Here is a 26820-nt window from a genome sequence, read left to right as displayed (position 1 = left end):
CGGCGCACGAGCGACAGAACACAGCATCTCCGAGGTAGCGATGAAGTTGGGATTTTTCCGTACGACCATTTGGATTGTATCGTGAATATCAGGAACCGGGTAAAACATCAAATCTCCGACATTGCTGCGACCAGAAAAAGATACTGCAAGATCGGAACCAGCGACTACTGAAGAGAATAGTTCAACATGACAGAAGTGCAACCCCTCCGCAAATTCCTGCAGTTTTCAGTGCTGGGCCATCAACCAGTGTCACCATGCGAACCATTCAACGAAACATCATGGATATGGGCTTTCGGAGCCGAAGGCCTACTCGTGTACCCTTGATGGGGTTTACACCTCGTTTCGGCCCGTCAACACCGACATTGGACTATTGATCACTTGAAACACGTTGCCTGCTCGGACGAGTCTCGATTGGAACTGTATCAAGTGGATAGACGTGTACGGGTATGGAGACAACCTCATGAATCCGTGACGCTACATGTCAGCAGGGGACTGTTCATGCTAGTGGAGGCTCTGTAATGGTGTGGGGCATGTGCAGATGGAGTGTCTGTGGACCTCTAACACAGCTGATAAGTGACATGTACGGAAGCGTCCTGTCTGATCATCTACATCCATTCGTGTCCATTGTTCATTCTGACGGACTTGGGCAATTCCAGCAGGACAATTCGACACCCCACAGGTCCATAATTGCTACAGAGTAGCTCCAGGAACACTCTTCTGAGCTTAAACACTTCTGCTGGCCACCAAAATCCCCAGACATGATCATTATTGAGTATATCCGGGATGCCTTACAACGTGTTGTGCAGAAGAGATCTCCACTCCTCCTACTCTTACGGATTTATGAACAGCACTACTGGATTCATGGTGCCAGTATCCTCCAGCACTATTTCACAGATTAGTCGAGTCGATGCCACATCGTGTTGCGGAACTTCTGCGTGCTCGAGGGGACCGTACACCATATTAGGCATATGTACCAGCTTCTTTGGCTCTTCAATATATATATATATATATATATATATATATATATATATATATATATATATATATATATATATATATATATATATATATATATATATAAAATTCGTCAATATCCACTGCGCAGAAGAATTAACGGATCACTTTTCCGAAACCCCCTAATTGTCCCCCATTGCGAGGCATAAGTTTCAAATATCACCCAAAGCTGCCTACAGCCTTCCTCTGTTGTGGTGCAAAGGCGTGGCGCCCTGCGACGTCAGCCTCTGGGTCTGCGAAGCTTCAAACAGCGAGGTGTCGGCACGTGCGAAAAAGAGACCAGAGCTCGGAAGTGCATGTGAGATGGAAGGTGAGTTAATGACGTCAGATTGGCGCCAAATTCCGCCACATTTCTGTACAAAGCCACCGTGGACGTGTCACACGATGGGAAGGTCGTGACCTCCGCCCCCCTCCCACCCTACTCTCATCTCACCCCTTCTCTTGACACCTCCGTGAAGGCCAGAACAGCGACGCCCGTCTCTGAAATCACGCGGTTTTCTTATGAGTGGGCGGTGAAAACATTTCAGACATACACGAATAGGCTTCATAGGTGGTATAAAGGGGCGTCAGTGACATCATCCCTTTCCCTGAGACGTTTATTCTCACACATTTCGCGGTCAAAATGGCTCTGAGAACTATGGGACAACATCTGAGGTCATCAGTCCCCTAAGAACTACTTAAACCTAACTAACCTAAGGACATCACACACATCCATGCCCGAGGCAGGATTCGAACCTGCGACCGTAGCGGTCACGCGGTTCCGGACTGAAACGCCTAGAACCGCAGGGCCACACCGGCCGGCCCACATTTCGCGGTTGAAAACGACAGTTCGAAGTGCGATGAACGAGATGTTCTCGACATCCTTGGACATTGCTGACACCCTCGGACGTTCTGACAGTTCTCTAAGGGCAATGTGGGGCAGCATTCCCGTTGAAAGTGATCGCACCCCATGCAGTGCAGTGCGACTGCAATTCTTTCTCTCGCGTATGTGCTATAACCACAAGGGACCATTCAAACCCATTCGACGAAATGTGAACGTGATCCGAATCAGTCGAATTTACTAAAGTAAACGATACTTACGTTTTTACAACCCCCCACCCGTTTTCCGCCCTCCTGTGGCACGATCGAATCTATGAAAATCGCGCCCAGTGAGATTCGCGCCCAACTAGAAATGTGTGAGATTCGCGCCCAATACCTCCTCCCTTTGTGTCGGGCTTACCCGCGCCGGGGCCGTCCTAATCACCCTAAACTACCTGCTCCTCGAACACAGGGACCTGCCTCCGTCCCCCGGTACTAGGCACAGCCGCCAACTGATACACAAACACAGTGCCGCTCCGACTGTCTTAAGAGTTCACATCGCGCGATTCGTGTATTTTTGACACAGTAGTTCAGATATGGAATTTTCAACCAGTAATCATGGTAAGCAATGTTGCCACTACGAAGGCTATTCTTACATAGTGAAGAGAACTGAAGAAGATGGAACAGCAACGTGGCGCTGTTCAAGACAGAGAGCAAACCACTGCCGAGGAATGCTGAAAATGTTGCTTTTTTCATTCGAACATCCATGTGGACCTCCGGATGTCGCTCGGTTGGAATGGAGGAAGACTATGAACCGCGCAAAGAAGAGGGCAAGAGACGAAGAGATGCGTATTTCAAATATATATTCAGAGGAGCCGGGTTGCCTGCACAATCGACGCTATGATTTTGTCACTGAAATGCCAGAGCAGCAAACAACGAAGAGAGCTTTGTACTACCAGCGGGAAAAATCACAGGGAAATAAGAGAGACCCGCCGATAAGAGAAGAAATTGACCTAAAGTCAGATTTACTAGCTATGACCGATGGCAGCAGTTTTCTGTTAAGCAACGACAAACTAGGAGAGAGGATAATAGTTTTTATTGGAAGGGCAGGAAGAGAGGCTCTAAGGAGTAAACAAGACTTTTTTATGTATGGTACGTTCAAGTGCTGCAGCAAACAGTTTCCGCAAATATACACCATTCACGCCGACTTTGCGAGTACATCTATCCAGTTGCCTTTGCACTACTGCGAAACAAAAGAAAAGAGACGTACGTCCGTCTTTTCCGAAATTTGATGGCAAAAATTCCAGAATGGAAACCTGACTGTAGACTTCGAATCAGCTGCGATTTCAGCAATTAAAAGTGTATTTCCGACAGCTGAAGTGCATGGATGTTATTTCCATACGAAAAAGTGTCTTTGGAGAAAAGTTCAAGAGCTAGGACTTACTCGTAAATATAAAGAAAACGAAGAAGTGAGACAACATGTTCACATGTGTGCTGCGCTGGCGTTTCTACGGCCTGAAGATGTATGTGATGGTTGGCTGGAGATACGTTCACATGCACAGGATATCCCCAAACTTTCTGAATTTTTTGACTACTTCGTAGACAGATGGTTGGAAAATGAAGAAACCCCTATCAACCTTTGGAATTGCTACAAACGGCGCCACCGAACAACCAACGCTGTAGAAGGTTGGCACCACAAAATTAATAACATGCTTGCTAAACCAAATCCGAAAATTAATGACGTTAATAGGTGTTTGAAAAGAGATGCAGAAAATTCAGCGTGCGGCTTAATGAGGGCAGAACTGAGTATGGAAGGTAAACGAAAAACAGTCTACATGAAACGTGATGAAAGGTTGGGAAAAATAGTAAAAAAATACGAAGAGGATGGTGAGATCAAGGATTAATTGAAAGCTATACCCTACCTACAAAAACTTGACTGAATTTATCATAAGATGTGTATAGATACAATAGAGTTCAAATGTAAATAGCAACTTATATAAAAATAATAAAAATTAAAAAAATATTGACGATCTTATAAGCTGATTTTAAACACGCCTAAATGACTTTTGCTCTTTAGCCAGTCCAAAGCCTGGATAAAGTGTGATGGAAATCAGATTATTTTTAAAATACAGTATATGTGTTTTACAATACACCAAAACAAAAGCGAACCCTTTTCAGAGTCAACCCTATACAATTATACTTCTCATTCAAGAGTCACCACCCCAATTCCTCGCTAGCTTTTATAAATTAAAAGTTAAAATTAAGTGACATTACTAATCGCCAAGTATAGAGTCACTTGATATTTCTGAGTATACAAGAAGTTTAGTTGTTATAATGAAAATGATATTGATAATGACTGCTGAATAGTACTGCAAGTGAAGCAAAAGATTGTAATCTCTTGTATTTACTGCAGTTTGAAGTGGTGTGTGGTAGAAACTTTATTTTCTCTCTCTCTCTCTCTCTCTCTCTCTGTCCGACGGCTGAAAACTCCAGCTGGGAAACCTGCAGGTAGCGTCCCCCAACTCTTTTGTCTGCCGGGCAAGGGCGGACCCGTCCTCGACCCTTTCTGGGCGCGAATCTCACTGGGCGCATTTTTCACTGGGCGCGTTTTTCAGCATACCGGCGTGATCACATGGGAGTGAAACATTAACACGAACGAGAATAAAACACCAAAAGGTTCCTCAAAGACCCCGCCAGTTTGCAACACACTCTGTGCCATCTATGCAAATTTACTGACCGCGTTATTGTTATACGAGGGATATTCGGAAAGTAAATTCCGATCGGTCAAGAAATGGAAACCACTGAAAATTTAATAAAGCTTTGCACATATCTGCTCGACAGTGCCTCTAGTATGCCTGTCGGTTGCATCACTTCGATCTTTTCAGTTCCAAGTGCATGGTGAGCACATAAATATTCGTAGAAAATAGTGTCTCCCGCCAAGTATGAGGTCCTGGTGAGAGATTTCGCCTGATGTTATGCAGCCCACATTACAGAATTGTCATACGGTTCCTACTTCGTGACAATTCTCGGTATCAGTCTGCTGGGGCAATGAAGCTGCTCCTATACCTTTTTGAATGGGAAGTGTTTGATCTCCCGCATTACAACCTGTAATTGGCTCCCTCTGTATTTCATTTCTGCTCACATGAACTACTGGCTATAAAGACAACATTTTCGCACAGACAACGAGCTATAGAAATTGTACAGAATTGGCGGAAAGCACAGGTGGCTGCTTTCTATGACAAGGGTACTGGAAAGTTGGTAATACGCTACGACAAATGTATAAGTCAGAGTGGTGACTATGTCGAGCAGTGGCTGGAAGCTGTATCTAGCTGTTACAGATAACATATTTCTGAATATCACAGTGGTTTCCATTTCGCGATCAATCGGAACTTACTTTCCGAATAGCCCTAGTAAAAAACTCTGACGTCAGTTGAGTCTGGCGGTTACTCTAGCACCTGAAGGTAGGCAAACCCAACTAAGGGCTGTAGATAGGGCTGCCTAACATTCAGGGTTGCAGTATTGTGTTTCTGCCCGAGAAAGAGAAATTCAGAAACAATAACTCAACACTGCCAATCACTGCCGCAAAGCCCCGTCTGCTCTGCAACTCGGGTAAGTCCGTAACATTGTGTCTTGTGTCCATGGCACTGCATCTTGAATCTTGTGCTAGCGGAACAGTATTTAGCAGGCGTTGTTCTAATTTTCAGGTCGTAGCTGTCCACATTATTTATGGTCATTTGTCTATGATCGCTACTCAGAGGTACCACAGTTACAAACAAGGAACGAAGTTACACACCTGCTTACAAATTATCAACTCAGGTATTTATGTCCAACAGTAAACGAAAGACAGTGCTGGAAATTAGCAGTTTCTTACTCAATGCTTGGCTTTTGAATAGGAAAAAATTCACTCACCTGCTCCCGTTTCTCGTCTAACAATCCGAACTACGCTGACAAGGTACTGATCTATAATGAAGTGCTATCTGAAAGAAGGTGCGTAAATGTTCAGTCAGATCTTGAGTAAATGTTCAGTTAGATCTTGATAAGATTTCAACGTGGTTCAGAGATTCGCAACTTTCTCTAAATCTCCACAAACGTAAAATTTTGCACTTCACAAAACGAAAAAAGTTAGTAACGTATGACTATAATATCAACGAGTCACAGTTGGAATCAGCCAAGTCATACAAATACCTGGGTGTGACACTTTATAAGGATATGAAATGGAATGAATACATAGGTTCAGTCGTGGGTAAAGAAGGTGGTAGACTTCGGTTTATGGTAGAATACTGAGGAAGTGAAATCTGTCTACAAAAAAGGTTACTCGTGCGACCGGTTGGAGAATATTTCTCAAGTGTGTGGGGATGTTGAACATGTAGAGAGAAGAGTAGCACAAATGGTCGCAAAGTTTGTTTGATCCATGATAGAGTATCACAGAGACACTGAAGGAACTGAACTGGAAGACTCCTGAAGGTAGACGTAAACTACCCCAAGAAAGTCTATTAACAAAGTTTCAAGAACCAGCTTTAAATGATGACTCTAGGAATATATTACAATCCCCTACGTATCAGTCACATAGGACTCATGAGGATAAGATTAGAATAGTTGCTTCATGCGCAGAGAGGCATTCAATCAGTCATTGCTCCCGCGCTCCATACATGAATGGAACAGAAGAAACCCTAATAACTGGTACAATAGGACGTCTCCTCTGCCGTGCAACTCACGGTGGTTTGCAGAGTGTTGATGTAGATTAGATCTAGATGTAGAAATCTAACGCAAAAAAATCCATTCACTTCACGTCTAGATCGACTTGGCTGCCGAGTGAACGACAAACAAAAAAAGAACGACAAACAAAAAACGAACGACAAGCAACCCGATAACACGCCAGAGCCAATAATGGCCGAGCCGCCGGCAACTGTTAGTTGTCATCGCCGACTGCACGCGAATTTCAAATAATATCGCTAATATATTCGCTGTGGCCCCCGTCACGTTGCGTCATCTGTTAATTCTCATAGCTGACAATTTTAGAATTATCAAGTTGATGCACAAGTTCGTAGCGTTTTTGTTTTGCATGTTGTTATTCTGGTTGCTGTAGGTTTATTTATCGATTGTCTTTTTTTATTTGTAGCTCACTGTTGCTGCTTGAGATTACATATTGTAATTATATCATTTGGAGATACTGAGTGGAGTTGTGGGCGTTAGAAAATGGAGTACCAAGTGGAAAAATCGGAACATTTCCGACATATTCTTCTGCTTGAGTTCAACAGAGGAGTAGCGGAGACGGCCAAAAAGCATTTTCTTACCGTGGTCCGTGCAATGGTACTGTTGACATTTATTCCCAAAAACTGAGACACCATGGAGACGCAGTCCCAGAACAACGACTAAGAAATCTGCGTTAACGCCCACCAGCACTCTCCTAGTCTGACAAAAAACACTGTACAGGAGTTGGGTTGGGAAGTCATTCCGCACCCACCTTATTCACCTGATCTTACATCCTCAGATTTTCACCTTTCCTCCTCTCTAAAGAACAACCTTCAAGGAATTCCCTTTCCGATGAAAATTCACTCCAAACATGGTTCGACGGCACAAGATTGCAAAGTTACGCTAGCTTTGGTAAGCTGTTGCAAATAGTGAAGAAAAATATATTATTGATGACTACAGTCACTGTTATGTGTATGTGTTGTTTTTATTAAACTTATGGGAAAACGCTACGAACCTACACACCAACTCTATAGTTACCTATACAGAAATATTAGTATAACGAGGTAGTAATATTGATTCTTGAAATCAATGTAGTTTCGTGACTGAACCATAATCAAATCCTTTCTTTTTTTACCCCTTAGAAAATTTCATTTTACCCGTTATGGAGTAACTACCCTTATATATTGGCAACCACTGCTCTACACAATAAAGTCTGAACTATTCTCCGTGATAAATACTTTTCCTTAATGGTAGACGAATCAACAAGTGTTTCTAACCAAAGTGAAGATTCTTTGCTAGTTCGTTATGTTGCGTCTTCTGCATCTTTTGAAGTGAAGGAAAGATTTTTTATGTCTGATTGAATTGAACAGCACTACATCTGGCGGATAAAAAATCACTACATCAAAAAATAATCAATATAGAGTAATGAAATTTTGGGAACACATGTTTTTAGGTAGCATATATAAGTGATTAACATTGGAAGATCACTGGCTAATGTAAGCGCGAGATAAGACACTGCAAATGTGAAATGCTGGTACATTAATGCCGGTGTAACAGCCAAACTTTACATGTGAACTTGCATGTATTGTGTTGTGCAGGTGCCACATGTCAGTCTGTGGGATGGTGTTCCATGCCTGGAGCACTTGGCCGGTCAATACAGGGACGGTTAATGCTGGTTGTGGATGACGATGGAGTTGTCATCCGACGATGTCCCACATGTGCTCGACTGGAGACAAACATGGTGATCGAGGAGGCCAAGACAACATGTCGAAACTCTGAATTGGATGTTGGGTTACAACAGCGGTATGTGGGTGAGCGTTATCCTGAATGAATGAAAGCGCAACACCTCTAATCACCAAACTGAAGTATAAATACGCAGTCAGGGTGCGTCAGATAACCACGAGAGTGTTTCTGTTGTCATACGAAGTCGCTCTGCACACTGTAACTTCAGGTGTAGGTCCAGTGCGTCTAGCACGATGACAGGTTGGTTGCGGGCCCTCAAGCGGCCTACTCCTGTTCAACACACGGCCATCGCTGGCATCGAGGCAGAACCAGCTTTCATCAGAAAACACAACAGACTTTCACCCTGCCCTCCAATGGGTTTTTGGGCATCATTTATCATAGGGCCATATGTCTTCGAAGAGGCAGATACTTCTGGTCCTGTTACCTGTACAGTCACTGGCAAGTGCTATGAGTGTCTTTTGCACCACCACGTCATTCCAGCTCTCCAACAGCGTGGATGTGTTGGTGGGATCATTTTTATGCAAGATGGCGCACCTCTGCACATTGCAAATCCAGTTAAGCAGCTGCTGAAGCGCCATTTCGGAAATACTAGAATTATCAACCGCCATTTGCTTACAGCCTGGCCATCCCGATCACCTGATCTTAATCTGTGTGACTTCTGGCTGTGGCGCTGTCTCAAAGATGTTGTGTTCGGTGTTCCAATTGCAAAGTTTGCTGCGTTGAAGGCACGCATTGCGCAACACATTCCGAGCGTGTCCCTGCTAACACTTCGATCAGTTGTGGAACATGATGTTTCTCGATTTCAAATTGTTCAAAGCGGTTGACAGTGTACTGAACATGTTTCACGCCTGTCACACGGAAATGAATAATGCGATTTGATTTTGATTGATGCTTTTTATGTGGTTTTTGGCCTCAGGACAATTTAAAAACCTATGTGACTGATGCTTTTCATTCGGTTTTCGACCTCAGGACAATTAAAAACCGATTTTTCCCGTACAGTGTGATATGACCTTGGCGTGGTGGATGGACTTAACGTAACTAACAGTTTCACAACTGAACACCCATGCACACTGATTAGTTCAGTTTGTTTAACGTCAAACATACACCTTAGGCATTGTTGTATGATTCATTTGTCTTTTGCAGGCGACCACTATTAATATATTCCGCTTACAGCGCCATTTATTGCTATATTTTATAATTTTTTTTTCTGCCATACAGTTCCCCACTTCTCCGATAATATTCCGTTGCAATTTGACATCATTCTGACCAGTGGTTTTACTTCTACAGCGGCTTCAAAATTTAACTTCAGTTATAATCACCCCGTATTTATCACATATACCATAAGGGAGAGACGCTGAAATATGAAGATGTTTTAATGATGAAATATTATTTTCAAATGTTACCTTGGGAAAAAAAGCGTAAGTAATAGACAACTGGTGTGTTTAGTTTCACAAAAAACGTTTTACTAAAAGTGCACCATGGGACTTTACTTATGCGATTTTGTAAATGTGTGCCATCTCTCCGGGATCTACACTACCACTAAATATCACAAAGACTCCCGAACACATTTTCGAGAGGTGACAATACAGTAGTCCATTAAACAGATGGACTGAGGGCACAAGTACACCCTCATTAATCATCGTGTACTGACAATGTTTATGATGGCTGAACCTATTCAACGGCAAAATGCCAACATGGTAGAGCTGATGCTTCTTGAGAAAATCTCGTTGAAGTACGAAATATCGTCAGTATTGTTGAGCGACATGGGAAGTAATTTCATGAGCGAAATCGTGAAAAGAGTATGCAAAATTTTACATACAGAAGAAATAAAAGTTACTAGTCACTACCCGCACTCAACACACATGTGCCACAGAAGTAGGCATCAATCATTAACAGAGATGTTGCGAGACTATGTAAACAGAGCTCAAACAGATTCAGTCAGTTTGGTCCCTATGCGTTTTTGCGTATAATAAGACACCACACAGTGCAACAGGGTACATTGGGTGAATGATTCTTGGGAAGAGCGTGTAACATTTCACAGATACCATAGGAAGGTCCGGCTCTTATGACTCTCTGGCAGAGCTAAAACAGCGCATGCAAGATGTACACTGATGTGTGAGAGAACAGTTTGCACAACGTAAAATAAAGAAAAATGATAACCATTATAGAACACAGAATCTGAAACAGTTCCATTGTAGGGGTAACGTTCTGTCGCATGATGAGAGTATACGACAAGGCTGATCGCTTAAGACAGATACGCGCTAGTGAGCGTTGTACAGAGTACTACGAACAAAGGCACCTGACGTAATAAAATGCCTGAAAAGTAATACGTATCTTACGGTTCATGTTAACAGGCTGAGGCAATTTTTCTACCCGAAGTTTGTTGCTTGTCAAGCGAATCCCTTACAGATTTGGAGGATTGGCAGTGCTGAGGATGAATGCAGCAGAATGCACAACACGTGTGCCACTTAAATGGAGGAAAAATTGAAGGAGCACAGGGTCTAATTGGATAACTAGGATGACATAAATCCTGTATAAAGAAGCGAGGGATCTTAAACTTTGTGGGTGGCGTCAGTATGATTTTGTTCAGAACACTAGGCGAAGATCGATGTCTTAGGAGGTGAACAGAAACAGCTACTCAGACTTTCAAAGCAGTTAAAGCAACCTTCACTAGTTTTAATCAAACAGTAATCTCCATAACGAAAAACGAAGAGAATATCACGCAGGGAATGAAACACTTGAGCCCACACGTAGTAGAATATAACAGCATAGACATACGGTTGTAGAGATCAGCAAATTTGATCAGTGTTAAAGAACAGCTGATGCAACTGAGTAGAATATGAGAACAGCATAGGCATACGATTGCAGAGATCAGCAATTTTGATCACTGTTAACGAACAGCTGATACGACTGATGGGCATTTTCAGTGAGCTAGAGTGAAAACGCGGCATCTACATCTCATACATACCTCGTACCACAACTAGCATCTTCTCTCCCTGTTCCACTCCCAAACAGAACGAGGGAAAAATGACTGCCTATATGCCTCTGTACGAGCCCTAATCTCTCTTATCTTATCTTTGTGGTCTTTCCGCAAAATGTAAGTTGGCGGCAGTAAAATTGTACTGCAGTCAGCCTCAAATGCTGGTTCTCTAAATTTCCTCAGTAGCGATACGCGAAAAGAACGCCTCCTTTCCTCTAGAGACTCCCACCCGAGATCCTGAAGCATTTCCGCAACACTCGCGTGATGATCAAACCTACCAGTAACAAATCTAGCAGCCCGCCTCTGAATTGCTTCTATGTCCTCCCTCAATCCGACCTGATAGGGATGCCAAACGCTCGAGCAGTACTCAAGAATAAGTCGTATTAATGTTTTATAAGCGGTCTCCTTTACAGATGAACCACATCTTGCCAAAATTCTACCAATTAACCAAAGACGACTATCCGCCTTCCCCACAACTGCCATTACATGCTTGTCCCATTTCATATCGCTCTGCAATGTTACGCCCAAATATTTAATCGACGTGACTGTGTCAAGCGCTACACTACTAATGGAGTATTCAAACATTACAGGATTCTTTTTGCTATTCATCTGCATTAATTCACATTTACCTGTATTTATTGTTAGCTGCCATTCTTTACACCAATCACAAATCCTGTCCAAGTCATCTTGTATCGTCCTACAGTCACTCAACGACGACACCTTCCCGTACACCACAGCATCATCAGCAAATTGCTATCCACCCTATCTAAAAGATCATTTATGTAGATAGAAAACAACAGCGGACCTACCACACTTCCCTGGGGCACTCCAGATGATACCCTCACCTCCAATGAACACTTACCATCGAGGACAACGTACTGGGTTCTATTCCTTAAGAAGTCTTCGAGCCACTCACATACTTGGAAACCAATCCCATATGCTCGTACCTTAGTCAGGAGTCTGCAGTGGGGCACCAAGTCAAACGCTTTCCGGAAGTCAAGGAATATGGCATCCGTCTGATATTTTGCGAACCATGGATGAAAGGTATCATGTGAAAAAAGGGCGAGTTGATATCGGCAACAGACCACGCCCAGAAAGTTATTCTGGACCTGCATCTGATCACTCCAGTTCAGACTGTAAAGTATCTCGATCAGATAAAAGATGACATTAAGGATAAGCAGTTTCCTGTCGTCCTTACGACAGAGAGCGGTTACCAATTGATTTGAGTGGTTTATCTGGATCTGTTCATTTCTGGGAGCCTCTTAGGTGGTGTATTAGATACCCTTCTAGTAGAAGATGAGCACAACCTGTGCGGAATATTATCCTAGCCGTCAGAAGTGGACGGAACGAGGCCTTTATTTACAGGGTAGCAATTATTGAATTATACGAAAAAAAACTTACATTAGGTAAAAAACTACGGCATACACACATTTTTTTCAACATGTAAACGTCACTACAAATATTTGGATTTAGGTTATGGCATGTTCTATACGCCTGCCATCACTGGTGATGATGTGTTGCAGACGAATAACGAAGTTCTACATTACCCGCTGAGTTGTCGGAACATCACTACTGTCGATGTCTTCCTGAATGGCTGTTTTCAGCTCAGCAACGGTTTTGAGGTTATTGCTGTATACCTTGTCTGTAACATAGCTCCACAAAAAAGAGTCGCATGTGTTCAGATCCGGAGACCATGGCGGCCAATCGAGGGCCTTGCCAGTGGCCTCTGGTTACCCCAGAGCCAGAATGCAGTCCCTGAAGTGCTCCTCCACAACATCAAACACACTCCTGCTTCGACGGGGACGACCTGTAGCCACTGTGGCATCAAGGAATATCGCACCGATTATTCCGTGATTGGACACTGCACACGAAATAGTCAGCCGTTGAGGCTGCAGAGACTTCTCGATCGCGAAATGCGGATTCTCAGTCCCCCAAATGCGCCTATTTTGCTTATTGACCAACCCATCCACATGAAAGTGGGCTTCATCGCTAAACCAAACAACAAAGCGAATACTAATTCCCATCATGACCCGCGGCCAACTGTGCAGTTTTATCGTCCTGTCGCAAACTGTTCAGAAGTTATGACGCTTTTATTTCATATAGTTCAATAACTGTCACCCTGTATGTACACTGTTGTGCCCTGAAAAGCAGCCACTGCTAACTGACGTGAGCAGTTACAGTATTAAACAATAGATCAGAGCTTCATAATGCAAGCAAGTATTTATAATTTTTTTCAGATGTGAGCATGGCAGATTTGACGCCAAGGCGCTGCAACCAGTCAGAGTAGTTCTGAAGGGCTGTGTGCAGAAACTAATAATGTTTAATCAAAGGCTGTGGACACTGTTGAGTACTAATGAATGGCTTTTGTTGCCCTGGCGGACGAGAGCATAAATATCATACATCAGGAAGAAGGACGCAGATATGGGCTTTGAGGCACAGTAAAGTTGAGACTTTTAGGTAAATGTCGTGTACATAGTGTTCAAATGGTGACACAAACACTAAGTTGACAAAAGTTATGGAACAGCGATATGCACACATACAGATGGCAGTAGTATCGCGTCAAAAGGTGTAAAAGGGCAGTGCATTGGCGGAACTGTCATGGAATTCTTGTGAAAAGGTTTCCGACGTGATTATGGCCGCACGGCAGCAATTTACAGACTTTGAACGGCGAATGGTGGTTGGAGCTACAGACATGGGACATTCCATTTCCGAAATCGTTAGGGAATTACACATTCCGAGATCCTCAGTGTCAAGAGCGTATAGAGAATACCAAATTTCAGGCATTACCTCTCACCAAAGAGAATGCAGTAGCCGACGCCTTCACTTAATGACCGAGAGCAGCGAAGTTTTGTTGCGTTGTCAGTACTAACAGGCAAACAACACTGCATGAAATAACTGCAGAAAACAATGTGGGACCTACGACTGACGTATCTGTTAGGAAAATGTGGCGAAATTTGGGGTTAATGGACTATGGAAACAAACGACTGACGCGAGAGTGCCTTTGCTAACAGCATGACACCGCCTGCAGCACCTTTCCTGGGCTCATGACCATATCGATTGGACCATAGACAACTTGAAAACCATGGCCTGGTCAGATGAGCGCGATTTCAATTGGTAAGAACTGATGTTAAGATTCGATTTTCGTGCAAACTCCACTAAGCCACGGACCCAAGTTTTCATTTTATGTATATAGAGTGAATCTGCTAGAGAAAATTTTCACTCGCCGCTTCAGTCTATACACATAAAATCATATCTCTATGAAATCAGTAAATTCTCTGAAATTGTGTCATTACATTTGAACAAAGTACTGTGCAAGATGGTGATGGCTCCATAATGGTGTGGACTGTAGTTGCATGGAATGCACTGGTTCTCTGGTCCACCTGAACCGATCATTCATTCTAAATGTTTATGCTCGACTATTTGGAGGGTATTTGCAGCCGTACATGAACTTCATTTTTATGGATGACAATGCGACATGTCACCAGGCAACAATTGTTCGCACTTTGTTTGATAAACATACTGGACAGTTCGAGTGAATCATTTGGCCACCCACATCGCCCAAAATGAATCCCATCGAACATTTATGGGAGATAATTGAGAGGTTAGTTCGTGCAGAAAAGCCTACACCGCAACACTTTCGCAATTATGGATGGGTATAGAGGCAGCTCAGGATTTCTGCAGGCGACTTACAACTGTTCAGTCCATGCCACGTCGTTGCTGCACTATGATGGGCAAAAGGAGGTCTGACACGATATTAGGAAGTATCCCATGACTTTTGTGACCTCAGTGTAATGTGAACAAATGTGTCCAGTAGTTATAATGAATTTGACTCAGTATGGAAACAGATTGCTGCATACTAAATAACGAGAGAAAAAATTTAAGCGAACTTGAACTGGATTTGCCAATACAGCTTCCAGTTAGGCAGTTGAATGACCCAACAGCTGCAGGACATAAGCTTGATGAATTACAAAGCAAGACTATACATCAGGAGAGATGCACCTTCAGTAAATTCTCGGGGTGTCATTTCTAATTCCTGAGTTACGTGGACTCTGGCATAGTTGTTACAGTAGTTATGTGTTGTTTATGTAAATACTGTAAATGTTGTAGAGACTGTTTTATATTTGAGTTTAAAACAATAGGTGACAGTTCCTGTGGGGAAACGTGTTAAGGACAGTATCGTAAACCAGTGCCCAGATATGGATGTAATCAGATATTATGCTGCTAGAAGAACACCTACAGACACTGAAGAAATAATTTTTGATACGTCTTCAGCGCTACTAGACATGTGTGACATGATGTTTAATACAGGAGAGGTGAAGACAGAACACCATCTTTAAGTGTCACAGCAAAAACGGACAAATCATAAACATTAGATTTGTAACCTCGTTGGAAGTAGCAGAACTACTGTAAACTGCTTTCTCTTTCATTGTAATCGCGGAATGAAGTTCGTAATGTAAAGCTGATTTTAAATAAAGCGTATACCAATCCTTTAAGGAACCAAAAATTGTAATAATGATATAAAGTATCTCTTATTGTAATGTAAAATGTGTCATTATTTCAGGAATTAAAAATTAAAACGATGATGTGAAATGCAGAAACGTAAACGTGTTTCTCTACCAGGAAGGGATTCGTTTACTATGCATTTCTTTTGTTGAGCGTTGTAAATCATTTATGTATGTCTTTTGAGTTTAATTGTAAAACAAATGCGTACTTTTCCCGTTGATGGAATAGAACTTGTAAAAAACTGGTGTAAAAATTTGATGTCACTGAATACAGTGGTTACAAATTTTTCACTGAGGGGACTAGGTGTTGCATATTTCGAAAATGTAACGCGTCAAAGGCAAAAAACAGAAGCCAGAAGGAACACACTTGCCAGAGAGTACAGAGAAAATGTGGTCGGTAGGGTATGGTTAGTCATGACAGGATGTCGACATGGAGCTCACAGGTAGAAGTTGCTAGATGTGGCAGAGCATTGAAGGTACCATACACAGAGTGTATGGAAATTCCCAATACAGACTTCTAGGATTTGTAGAGAGGAGTGAGTACATGGTATTTTGAACAGGAATCCATGTCTGCAAACATACATTTCTTGTGCTACAGCTGTTTCAAAACATGTTTGGTAGGTAGACATGCAATAGTGGGGGGGGGGGGGGGGGAGGAGGGAAGAGAGGTTACATCGGATTGATAGATGTCATTTGACATCTACCCTACCTCTTTGTCCTGGTTGAGTCTCAATTACGTGTCTGCATGTTAAACCGACATGGCTTAGTAGACGTTTGTGGAATACATAGACATGATCCTTCTTCATGGCGAAGCTCACAGTAATGGAAGAGCAGCCTGTCGCCTTTATCAAGATCATTTTCTACACTGCCCGACTCCATAGCATACCCTTTTAGCCACAGTTATGCAACGGCTTCAAGAACGAGTACCTTCACCATCAGCAGGCATAACTCTCATGTTTCAAGTAGATGCCACACACCCAAACTGGAATGGGCCATACTGCATCACCCATAGCAAATTGTTTGGCTACTAATGAGTGGAATTACAAAACATGCAATGTACTCAGTCAAGCCTAATCAATCACTTTAAAAGCGGTCATGTTACCAACAATTAAAAAAAAAGTACAAATGTGTGTGAATTCCTAAGGGACCAAACTGCTAAGGTCATTGGACCCTAGACTTGCACACTATTTAAGCTAACTTATCCTAAGAACAACACACACACCCATGCCCGAGGGAGGACTCATACCCCCGATGGGAGTGGGTGTGCAATCCATGACATGGAACCTCAAACTGCCTGGCAACAAGGTTTCAAATGGTTGTAACATGAAAACAGTACACTTCCAGGTATAGGTTCCAATAGAAAACATTATCTACTCTCTCCCCTCGACAAGCTCTAGAAGTTTGTTATGGAAATTTCTAGGCACCGAGTATGATCAAGCGAGAGGCCTCACGGAGCAGTGGCTGAAAACACCAAAACAGAAGGGGCTACGTGGCCTGCTGCACAGTACAAATGAGGAGGTGGTGGTATTCGACAGAAGAGATACAGTTCACGAAACTAAGAAAAACTTAGTAATACAGTTCTAATCTGCACATGATAAAAGGTTATGCTACACAACATTCATCTTTATAAGAGCTAAGATTACACCATGAGCTATATCATTAGAACAAAATAATCACAAAGTGGATAACTGCACAATTATTGTAGTAAGCAAGTGAGTATCTACATTGAAAAGAAAGTTACACTTTTTCTATGAAGATATTAATGCCAGTACTTTAAGAATACATGTCTACATCTCGTAAAAGTCGCTTTATTCCAAAATATGTTATGTGCAACATGCTCATAAGCTTCAGATAATTCTCAATAATATTAATTTAATGGCGAAGAAGTACGTTAAAATTGTACAGAACAATTGTCCAAAACAGGGTACTCTTGCAAATATTTGTAGAAAGCACAAATGTTGATTACATGTTACTGTACAGTGCGATTTACATTATGCACAGCCCTTGATAAGAACACAAAATTCTAAATACCACACAGTATTTCAACACATCAGTCATTATCCAATTTCTGAAATACGTATGAAGAAATGAATGTGCAATGCTACAATCCAAAATATCAAAGTAATTTTCGCTGATACACATTTTCTCATTTAGACATTGTTAATAAATGTGGAAAATACACAGATTGTGCATCTAATTAATTCAGTGACACTTTCATGCATGCCAAAGATAAGCACAGCAGCGAAATCAGTGGAACACTACTACAGTAGGTCTTCCATTTGATATGATTGGAGGAAAATAATTTTATTAATTTTGATGAATTATTATTTTACAAGTGAAAGCGTGTCTACTCAGTACTTACAAGATTTTAAAACTTAGTGTTGGTATGTACATGATATCGACTATCTGACTTTATTTTTCACAGATGAAAATGAAAACTTAACTGCTACCCAGGATGAACCAGCAGAACAAAAACATAAATGAATTGTACTGGATGTGAGATTTCACATGCCTTCCAAGTCGTTTCTACTCTTTAACTTCTTGTGGGACAATAACTTCACTCAGTTGCCAATGTGCAGCTCTGAATGCTTCTTCAGGTGACTACTTTCTGAGAATGTTTTGTTGCAAATACCACAGGTGTACGCACGTTCACCAATGTGCAAATGGGCATGCCGCTTCAAGTGAGAACTCTGTGTGAATGTCTTGTTACAGACGTTACAGATATAGTGACGTTCGCCCGTGTGCAACCGCATATGCCGTTTGAGTTGACTACTTTGTGAGAATGTCTTATTACAATTGCCACATGTGAATGGACGTTCCCCTGTGTGCAACTGCGTGTGCTCCTTCAGTTTGGTACTGTGTGTGAATGTCTTGTTGCAGACGCTGCAGACGTAGGGGCTTTCGCCTGTGTGCAACCATGTATGCCGCTTCAGTTCACAATTTTCTATGAATGTCTTGCAGCAAATGCCACAGGTGTATGGGCGTTCGCCAGTGTGTAGCTGCGAATGCCGCTTCAGTTGATTACTTCGCATGAATGCCTTGTGGCAAATCCCACAGATGTATGGGCGCTCTCCAGTGTGCAACTGGGTATGCCGCTTCAGCTGATTATTTTCTATGAATGTCTTGTTGCAAACGCCGCAGATGTGTGGACGTTTGCCAGTGTGCAGCTGAGAATGACGCTTTAGTTGACTGCTTTGAGTGAACATCTTGTTGCAAATGGGACAGTTGTATGAGCGTTCACCAGTGTGCAACTGTGAATGCTGCTTCAAGTGACAACGTTGTATGAAGGTCTTGTTGCAAACGTCACAGCTGTACGGGCGTTCACCTGTGTGGACGCGGTGATGCCTCTTCAGACTGCCACTCGTTGTGAATGTTTTGTAACATACACAGCATGATTGGAGAAGTCGACATCTGTTCATTAATGTGTGCTTTTTCAGGTCCTCCACCTGCGCAAATGATTTTTTGCAGATGGTACATCTGTGCACCAAATGCATTATACCACTTTTATTCGCACAATATACTTCCTTCTTGGTGTTCCATTCAGTCCTGTTGCCTTTTCCTGCAGCTAGTGAAACTTGAGCCACTAAACCACGACTGGAATCTTTACTCTTGTCATCCTCCATGGCAACCGGGATAGTACTGCAGAAAAGTGGAGAAAATTGTATCAGAATGTATTTCATAAGTATGCAACTAGAGAAATTGGAAAATATATTAACATATCATCGGCTTAGAATTAAAAAGTCGCATCTCAAAAATGAAATAAAAATACTTTTAATCCACTTTTAGGTGAAAACCTAATGTCCCAACTATTCGTAAGCCAGTAAAAGGTAACAACCTATGTTTAGCGCTGTAGTGCAGAAAGAAGGGAACCATATCAAGGGAGAAAATCACGCAGAACTTTTCGCAGGCACAACGTTGTCAGTCTGATCCAATGATATGCTAGGGCATTTAAGGTCTTCGAAGTTCCCTGTAAATTCACTGTGTATGGCAAGCAAGGTTATATGTTAGGAGGAGCACCAGTAAATTAACAAAATTTTTAGGGTGCTCTGACAATCGCAAGAGAGAGCTCCGAGTTCATAGGAGTCATTACTTTAGGACCGTAAGCATTGTAAATTTGTCAGACAGTATTTCACAGAACTGAAATGCAGACAAGTTCATTGAAAGCAAAAATACTGTTAAGTGAAACACAGAAAACTATTATTACTATGGCAGGACACACTGAAATTCACTGATAAGGGTCCTAGAATTTTTATATATATTACATGAATTCCACACTAACATCTATAATCCATGAGCCACCTGTAGTCTGTAGCGGACACTTCGCCTCCAATCTTCCTTCTCTTGTAACTAATATGTTTGGAAATGTTAGACTACCTTCATACCTATCATACAACCCAGAATAAATCTGTTACAAAACCATCTGAGCAGCTTCCGTTAGACAACTGTAATGGATGCCACCTTGGATGTTAGCAGTTGATGGGCCATAAGACAGAGGTTGTAGTAAGACAAGCCATGCAGGCACAGTGAATTCCTCAAGCCAACTTTTTAAATCACAATGGGTGGTCAGAAAAATGTTTCTCTAGGATTTAGTGTGGTGCTGCGATCTTGAGTTGTCATAGGCTGTTTGTCACCAGCACCCATATCATAGACAACAGAGTCCAGCATGGCCCAGGGACAAAACAGAGCAGCATTGTGAGCTGTTCAACAATGAGTATCACTTCTCTTTGTCGTGGTGAGAATGATGTCAGTGTATCCATAGATGACTGCTGAAAGGTCACAGGACGTGGCAACTGTCGAGATGCATACTTCTCCGTTTCCTGGAATCACAATGCAAGGAGCGCATAGGTATAACAAAAAGACTATCAATCCAGATAGTTTCTAAATGGAGGCTGGACCTCACCAGTATGTACCAAGAATGTCACACTCATCATGACCAGAGAACTAAATGTATATCAGCAGATTAATGCATGATGTTGCAGTGTGATGAGCAGGCGTTCATACAAGCCACTAGCCACTAGCCAGCAATCTTGATGCCACAACTAATAAGAGAGAGTGTACACGCTTGTGAGGAGGGCACCTAAATCTGAATATCATGGGAAGAAAGTTTAATCATTTAATAACCACGATGTGATTAAGAGATCCAGAAAATTTGATAAATAACGGACTGGCGATTCATGATGTACCACTTTCCATTTTCGACTGCATATTTGAATAAATTCCGTAACAGCTGAAAGTTAATTGGCAAGGACCAAGTGGACTTGCAGTAAGTGGTGCTAATTTATTTAAAATATTTGATTCTGACACAAAAGTATGCAATTTTGGCTGTTAATTACATTTAGAAAAATAGCATGTAAATGGAAAGGAATATTTGCTTTGTTGAAAACGCACTAAACGCTGATTTGACTGCTAAATTAATGGCGAGAGTGTAGTTGGGAGAGAAAAATACCAAGATTTTTAACTAGCAGAATGAGAAAAACAATTAAAAGAATTACATGAAGTAATGTGTAATAGAAAGAAAAAAAACCAAAATTATTCTACATTTATGGTTCTAAGGGACAATTTAAAAAATATATATTTTGGTAAATAAACTACACAAATCAAAAAAACGTTTAACATCACCTCGGTTACGAGAGCCCAGAACCTGTACAGAAAATTGGAATAAAGATCAAAATAAATATTATTTCCGCCCTTTTTATTGCTCATGAAAACCACACATTGTATGTTGTACCACCATACAGCGAGACCTTCAGAAGTAGTGGTCCAGATTTCTGTACACACCGGTACCTCTAATACCCAGTAGCACATCCTCTTGCATTGATGCATGCCTGTATTTGTTGTAGCATACTACCCACAAGTTCATCAAGGCACTGTAGGTCCAGATTGTACCACTCCTAAAGGCGATTCAGCACAGATCCCTTAGAATGGTTGGTGGGCCACATCGTCCATAAACCGCCCTTTTCAATCTACCCCAGGCATGTTCACTAGGGCTCATGTCTGGAGAACATGCTGACCACTCTAGTCGAGCGATGTTGTTACCCTGAAGGAAGTCAGTCACAAGATGTGCACGATAGGGGCGCCAATTGCCATCCATGAAGACGAATGCCTCAGCAATATGCTGCCAATATGCTTGCACTATTGGTCGGTGGATGGCATTCATGTACCGTATAGCCATTACAGCGCTTTCCATGACCACCAGCGGCGTACATCGGCCCCACATAATGCCACCCCAAAACATTAGGAACCTCCACGTTGCTGCGCTCGCTGGACAGTGTGTCTATGGCGTCCAGCCTGACTGGGTTGCCTCCAAACATGTCTCCAACGATTGTCTGGTTGAAGGCATATGCGACACTCATTGGTGAAGATAGCGTGATGCCGATCCTGAACAGTTGATTCAGCATGTTGTTGGCCAATCTGTCCCATGCTGAATGGTATCGTCGTTGCAAACATGGACCTCGCTATGGACGTCGGGAGTGAAGTTGCGCATCATGTAGCCTATTGCGCACAGTTTGAATGGTAACACGACGTCCTGTGGCTGCACAAAAAGCATTATTCATACATGGTGGCGTTGTTGTCAGGGTTCCTCCGAGCCATAATCCGTTGGTAGCGGTCATTCACTGTAGTAGTAGCCCTTGAGCAGCCTGAGCGAGGCATGTGTCATTGAAATTTCCTGTTTCTCTTTGTGTCTCCTCCATGTCCACACAACATCACTTTGATTCACTCTGAGACACTTAGACACATTTCTCGTTGGAGCCCTTCTTGGAACAGAGTAACAATGCAGATCCAATCAAACCGTTGTCCGTTGACCGTCTATGCACGGTTGAACTACAAACAACAGAAGTGGAACTGATTGTCTGTCGGACCCCGTCCGTCTAATAGGCGTTCGGGATACATGGTTGTTTACATCATTTGGCCGGTTTAGTGACATCTCTGAATAGTCGAAGGGACTGTGTCCATGATATAATATCCACAGTCAACGTCTATCTTTAGGAGTTCTGGAAACTGGGGTGACACAAAACTTTTTTATGTGTGTTTTTACTTTACTATTCCCTGGCCTATACTGTGATAGAATTCGGACTGTAAAACACTGACTTATGACCCACTGTTCATGCTATCGTCTATGTACTTATCAACTTTACTATGCACGTCAGAACTTTTTTATGTCAGTGGTATTTATTCTGTGTCATAAGGTGACTGTGATAATGAAGACCAAGCTATTTATATACATAATATGTTATTGCTTTGTGACACTTATTAATTGCCTTTTGCTAACAGATGATGCTACAAAACAAGAACATCCTCTTGAGTGCCCTTAGTATACACACTACAAGTAACTGCACATGGTGGTACCCTCCACCTTTTGCTGACATTTGTGTAAGGCATACCATTATTCATCGTATGTTTCAGCTACCAATGATTCACAGAGTGGTACACCTTTTGCGCAAGCGTGCCCTGCTCTGGCATGCAGCAGGCTTATCCGGCGGTAGGTCACAATGGTTCAGTTTCTGTTAGAGAGAGCATCTCAAGCATTTTGCTAAGTGTAATACTTGAGTCTATCTTTCCTATCTCTGGTACATGGCTCCATGGAGTTCAACCAACAAACTCATTTACAATGTCTATATACTTGCCTGATACCAATCAGATCCATTTCTAGTTCCTCGAAGTCAATCAGTGAGATAACTTACAATCTCTTCCGAACAAATAACTTTAAACGAACCTCACTGATAATTTTATCATAACACTTTTACACTACAATAACGCAGAGTTGCTTTCATTTACTGGAGCTACAATTCAGAGGTTAGTAATTTATAGCTAGTGAAAACACAGCAATCAGATTTCTCAGCTTACTGAAGCTATTTGGAACATTGCATCTCGAAGCTATATTTTGTTGAAGTTATGCTTACTACAGGCCTCAGGCAACAACACGAAAATGGCGTAAATTTACGATATTCTTAGACAGTATTCACTATGTTCCAGGAGAAAACTAACCAAATATAACACACACACACACACACACACACACACACACACACACACACAAAATGCGTTATTATTGCCACAGAAATCAGCTTCAGAATGGCTATGTTTGCAGCAAGATCTTATTTTTTCGGATGCATCATTAGAATAAACTAATCACATAGCAAATAAGAGTAGAATTATTGCAGTAACCACCTGAGTATCTACACTGCAATTAAGAGTTAACAGTTTTGTAGGAAGATGATACTGCAAAATTTTTGAAAATTAGACTACTGCACCTCATTACAGCCAGCTTATTACCAAACATGTGGTGCATGACACACTCATTCGATCCAGAAAGTTGTCAATAATATTCTTTAACTGATGTAGAAATACATTACTCTTAGAGAAAATGATGGTCTGAATAAAGATATTATACCCAAAATTTTTGGAAAGCGAAAATGAAGATTGTAAATGATGATAAAATAAGAATCACATTTTACACAGCACCTGTGATGTTAACATCTTCTCAAAAATATATGTCATGACACCCATTACAATGAAATTTGTGAAACATGTCAAGAAACTACGCTAAATGCATGAACAATAATAGTATCAAGAAAATCGAAGTATTTTTCGTATACAAATAGTCTCACTTGTACACGAACACGAAACTGGAATTCACCTTATGTATATGATAAATGTGTGAAGTACACGGGCTTTGTACATTACTGATTTCGTGACACCTTCATGCATGCAAAAGATGGACACTGCAGCATCAGTTTATCCTATATAAGCAGCAAAATTTGTGAACACTACAGAAGTAAGTCTTCCAAACGACATGCCAAAAGAACACAATTAATTAATTAATTAATTATGAATGATGATTTCACAACTGTATGTATGTTACCCAATAGGCCACTTGCAAGTTTTTAAAATGTTAATGTTGGTCTTTTGCTAGCTTACTCAATAAGTGACAAAGGATTAAATTAGCGATCCTATTTTTCATTCTGGACGCAGCAAGAGCAGAAGTTATTTCTACGGTTTCTTTGGGCATGCTGAGGAAATAAAATTTCACCTGCTGCGATTCAATTGATGTTGTGCGCAGTATGAAGACGTTTAGGAATTTCTTTCAGTTTTTGGATCACCTGTTTACTCAATTGTCGGTGCATGACAGAGGTTACAATTATTTCACATGGAAAATCAACTGTTGGTCGGAAATACCTACATACGCACATATGTACATATGCATGCGCCAATGTATCCTTTGGATTTTTAATTTGTAACAGTGTTTTGTTTCGTACTGTGTTCTCGGAAAATGAATGATATTAACTTGAAGCTAAAACTATATATCATAGAGAAATAATAACCTTAAGTATCAGAGTCCATGTCTATTACTGAAGTAAAACCATGAATCAATTATTACATAATCAGCAGGACAAATTTCAAGTACTGCAAAGACGTAGTTATAGCATACTCCACATTTTAAGGCAACCCAATGGAAGTCCGTTACAAACTTGTCTGATGACATTTATGTTCAATGCAACTGATTCTATAATACATTGTTTTCTACTACATTTTCGATCAAATAAGGAGTTGCAGTGCAGGACCACAAAGCTTCCATTGGAAGCTACATTTGATGAAAACATGAGACTATGCTGTCACTCCATCGTTTTGCTGTTAAACCTCACAAATCCACGTGACCCACGTAAGCTGAGTCTTGCCGTACTAACGATTGCATTACTATATGAATCCATATTGTGTATGCACACAAGTGTCACAAAACATTCCCCATTAGAAAGCATTCCAGCTCAACTTACGTGGATGCTGATAAAGTTTAAATTACAACATTAAAGTTTGGTAATTAATACTTTGTGTGGACGCATCTACATATCTGCAATTCTGGTATGCACTGTAATTCTCATGCCAAACTACTGTACAGCACTGCTACAGAAGTGAAAAGAAAAAAAATGGAGCCTACTAATGAAGTGGAGGTCGGATTCTGCAGTCTATTTTAGCTACTCTAGTAGTGTAATTCTTTATAGCAACACAGGGATTTCAAAGTCAACCATGACTGCATTGTTTACACACTTGTACATAAAACTTGGCTGGCAACTGGACGCTGCGAAGTCCATGCCCATCGACAACATGTGGCAGTTACCAACATGGCCACTCTGATACTACTCTTAAGTCTGGCTACCTGCAAAAACCGGCAACACTGTAACCTGCGGCAGGACCTGGCGGAAGTCCTTTTTTTCCCTTCATGCTGTTATGCAACGTGTAGGCCCACCGTACAGCATTCAACGGCGTGTCGTCTGGATGCAGCATCCTGCAGTCGAAATCGCTAATTCCCTTTCGTCTCAATGGATAAGTGCTGAGCGTGATATAGCACAGATATAACGTATTTCACTTCCCGGAGACTAGTAATATTAGTTCCGCCCAATAACTTTTCTGCGAAATATTTGTCGGCAGACTGTAGCCACAGGGGTAGCCAAGAGCGCTAATGCGCTGCTTCCTGGACTCGGGTAGGCACACCAGGCCCATATCGAATCCACCCAGAGGATTAACGACGAGGGTTGGTATGCCGGCCAGCCTGGAGGTGGTTTTTAGGCGGTTTTCCACATCCCGCTAGGTGAATACTGGGCTGGTCCCCACGTTCCGCCTCAGTTACACGACTCACAGACATCTGAACACATTCGCACTATTTCATGGCTTACACTAGATGCAGACTGTTGGGGTACACTACTTATGTCCCAGGGGGTTCAGGTTGGTGGTAAGGAAGGGCATTCGCCTACCCTCTGTGACAAAAAATGGTTCAAATGGCTCTGAGCACTATGGGACTTAACATCTGTGGTCATCAGTCCCCTAGAACTTAGAACTACTTAAACCTAACCAACCTAAGGACATCACACACATCCATGCCCGAGGCAGGATTCGAACGTGCGACCGTAACGGTCACGCAGTTCCAGACTGAAGCGCCTAGAACCGCACGGCCACACCAGCCGGCCCCTCTGCGACAAACACTGCAAAATCCGTAATAACAAGGCAGATCCCGCGTTGGCGCGGGACAAGACCCAAAGAAATAAAGAAAGAAAATATGTCGGCAGACTGTCCGCCACTGAACGCCGAATGTTCTCG

General features: G+C 42.0%; 1 protein-coding gene across 7 annotated transcripts in view; it reads right to left on the bottom strand.

Moving 5' to 3' along the window:
• LOC126106537 (zinc finger protein 239-like) overlaps positions 1-26820 on the bottom strand; it is a 376855-nt gene that overhangs the window by 146309 nt on the left and 203726 nt on the right. The window contains exon 2 of one of the 7 annotated variants that reach the window (XM_049912871.1): positions 17506-19368. The exons of 4 other annotated variants lie outside the window; for them this stretch is intronic. In XM_049912871.1, coding sequence (XP_049768828.1) covers positions 18291-19352 — 1062 coding nt within the window. In that variant the 5' untranslated portion in view covers positions 19353-19368 and the 3' untranslated portion in view covers positions 17506-18290. Of the gene's footprint in view, positions 1-17505; positions 19369-26820 lie in introns of those variants that run through there. 2 more of the 7 variants (XM_049912870.1, XM_049912872.1) reach the window with 2 other exon arrangements.

Source organism: Schistocerca cancellata, chromosome 10 (assembly GCF_023864275.1).
Source record: "Schistocerca cancellata isolate TAMUIC-IGC-003103 chromosome 10, iqSchCanc2.1, whole genome shotgun sequence".
Classification (NCBI taxonomy): Eukaryota; Metazoa; Arthropoda; class Insecta; order Orthoptera; family Acrididae; genus Schistocerca; species Schistocerca cancellata.
Note: the sequence above shows the minus strand (reverse complement) of the source record. Positions and strands in the feature narration are given on the sequence as shown.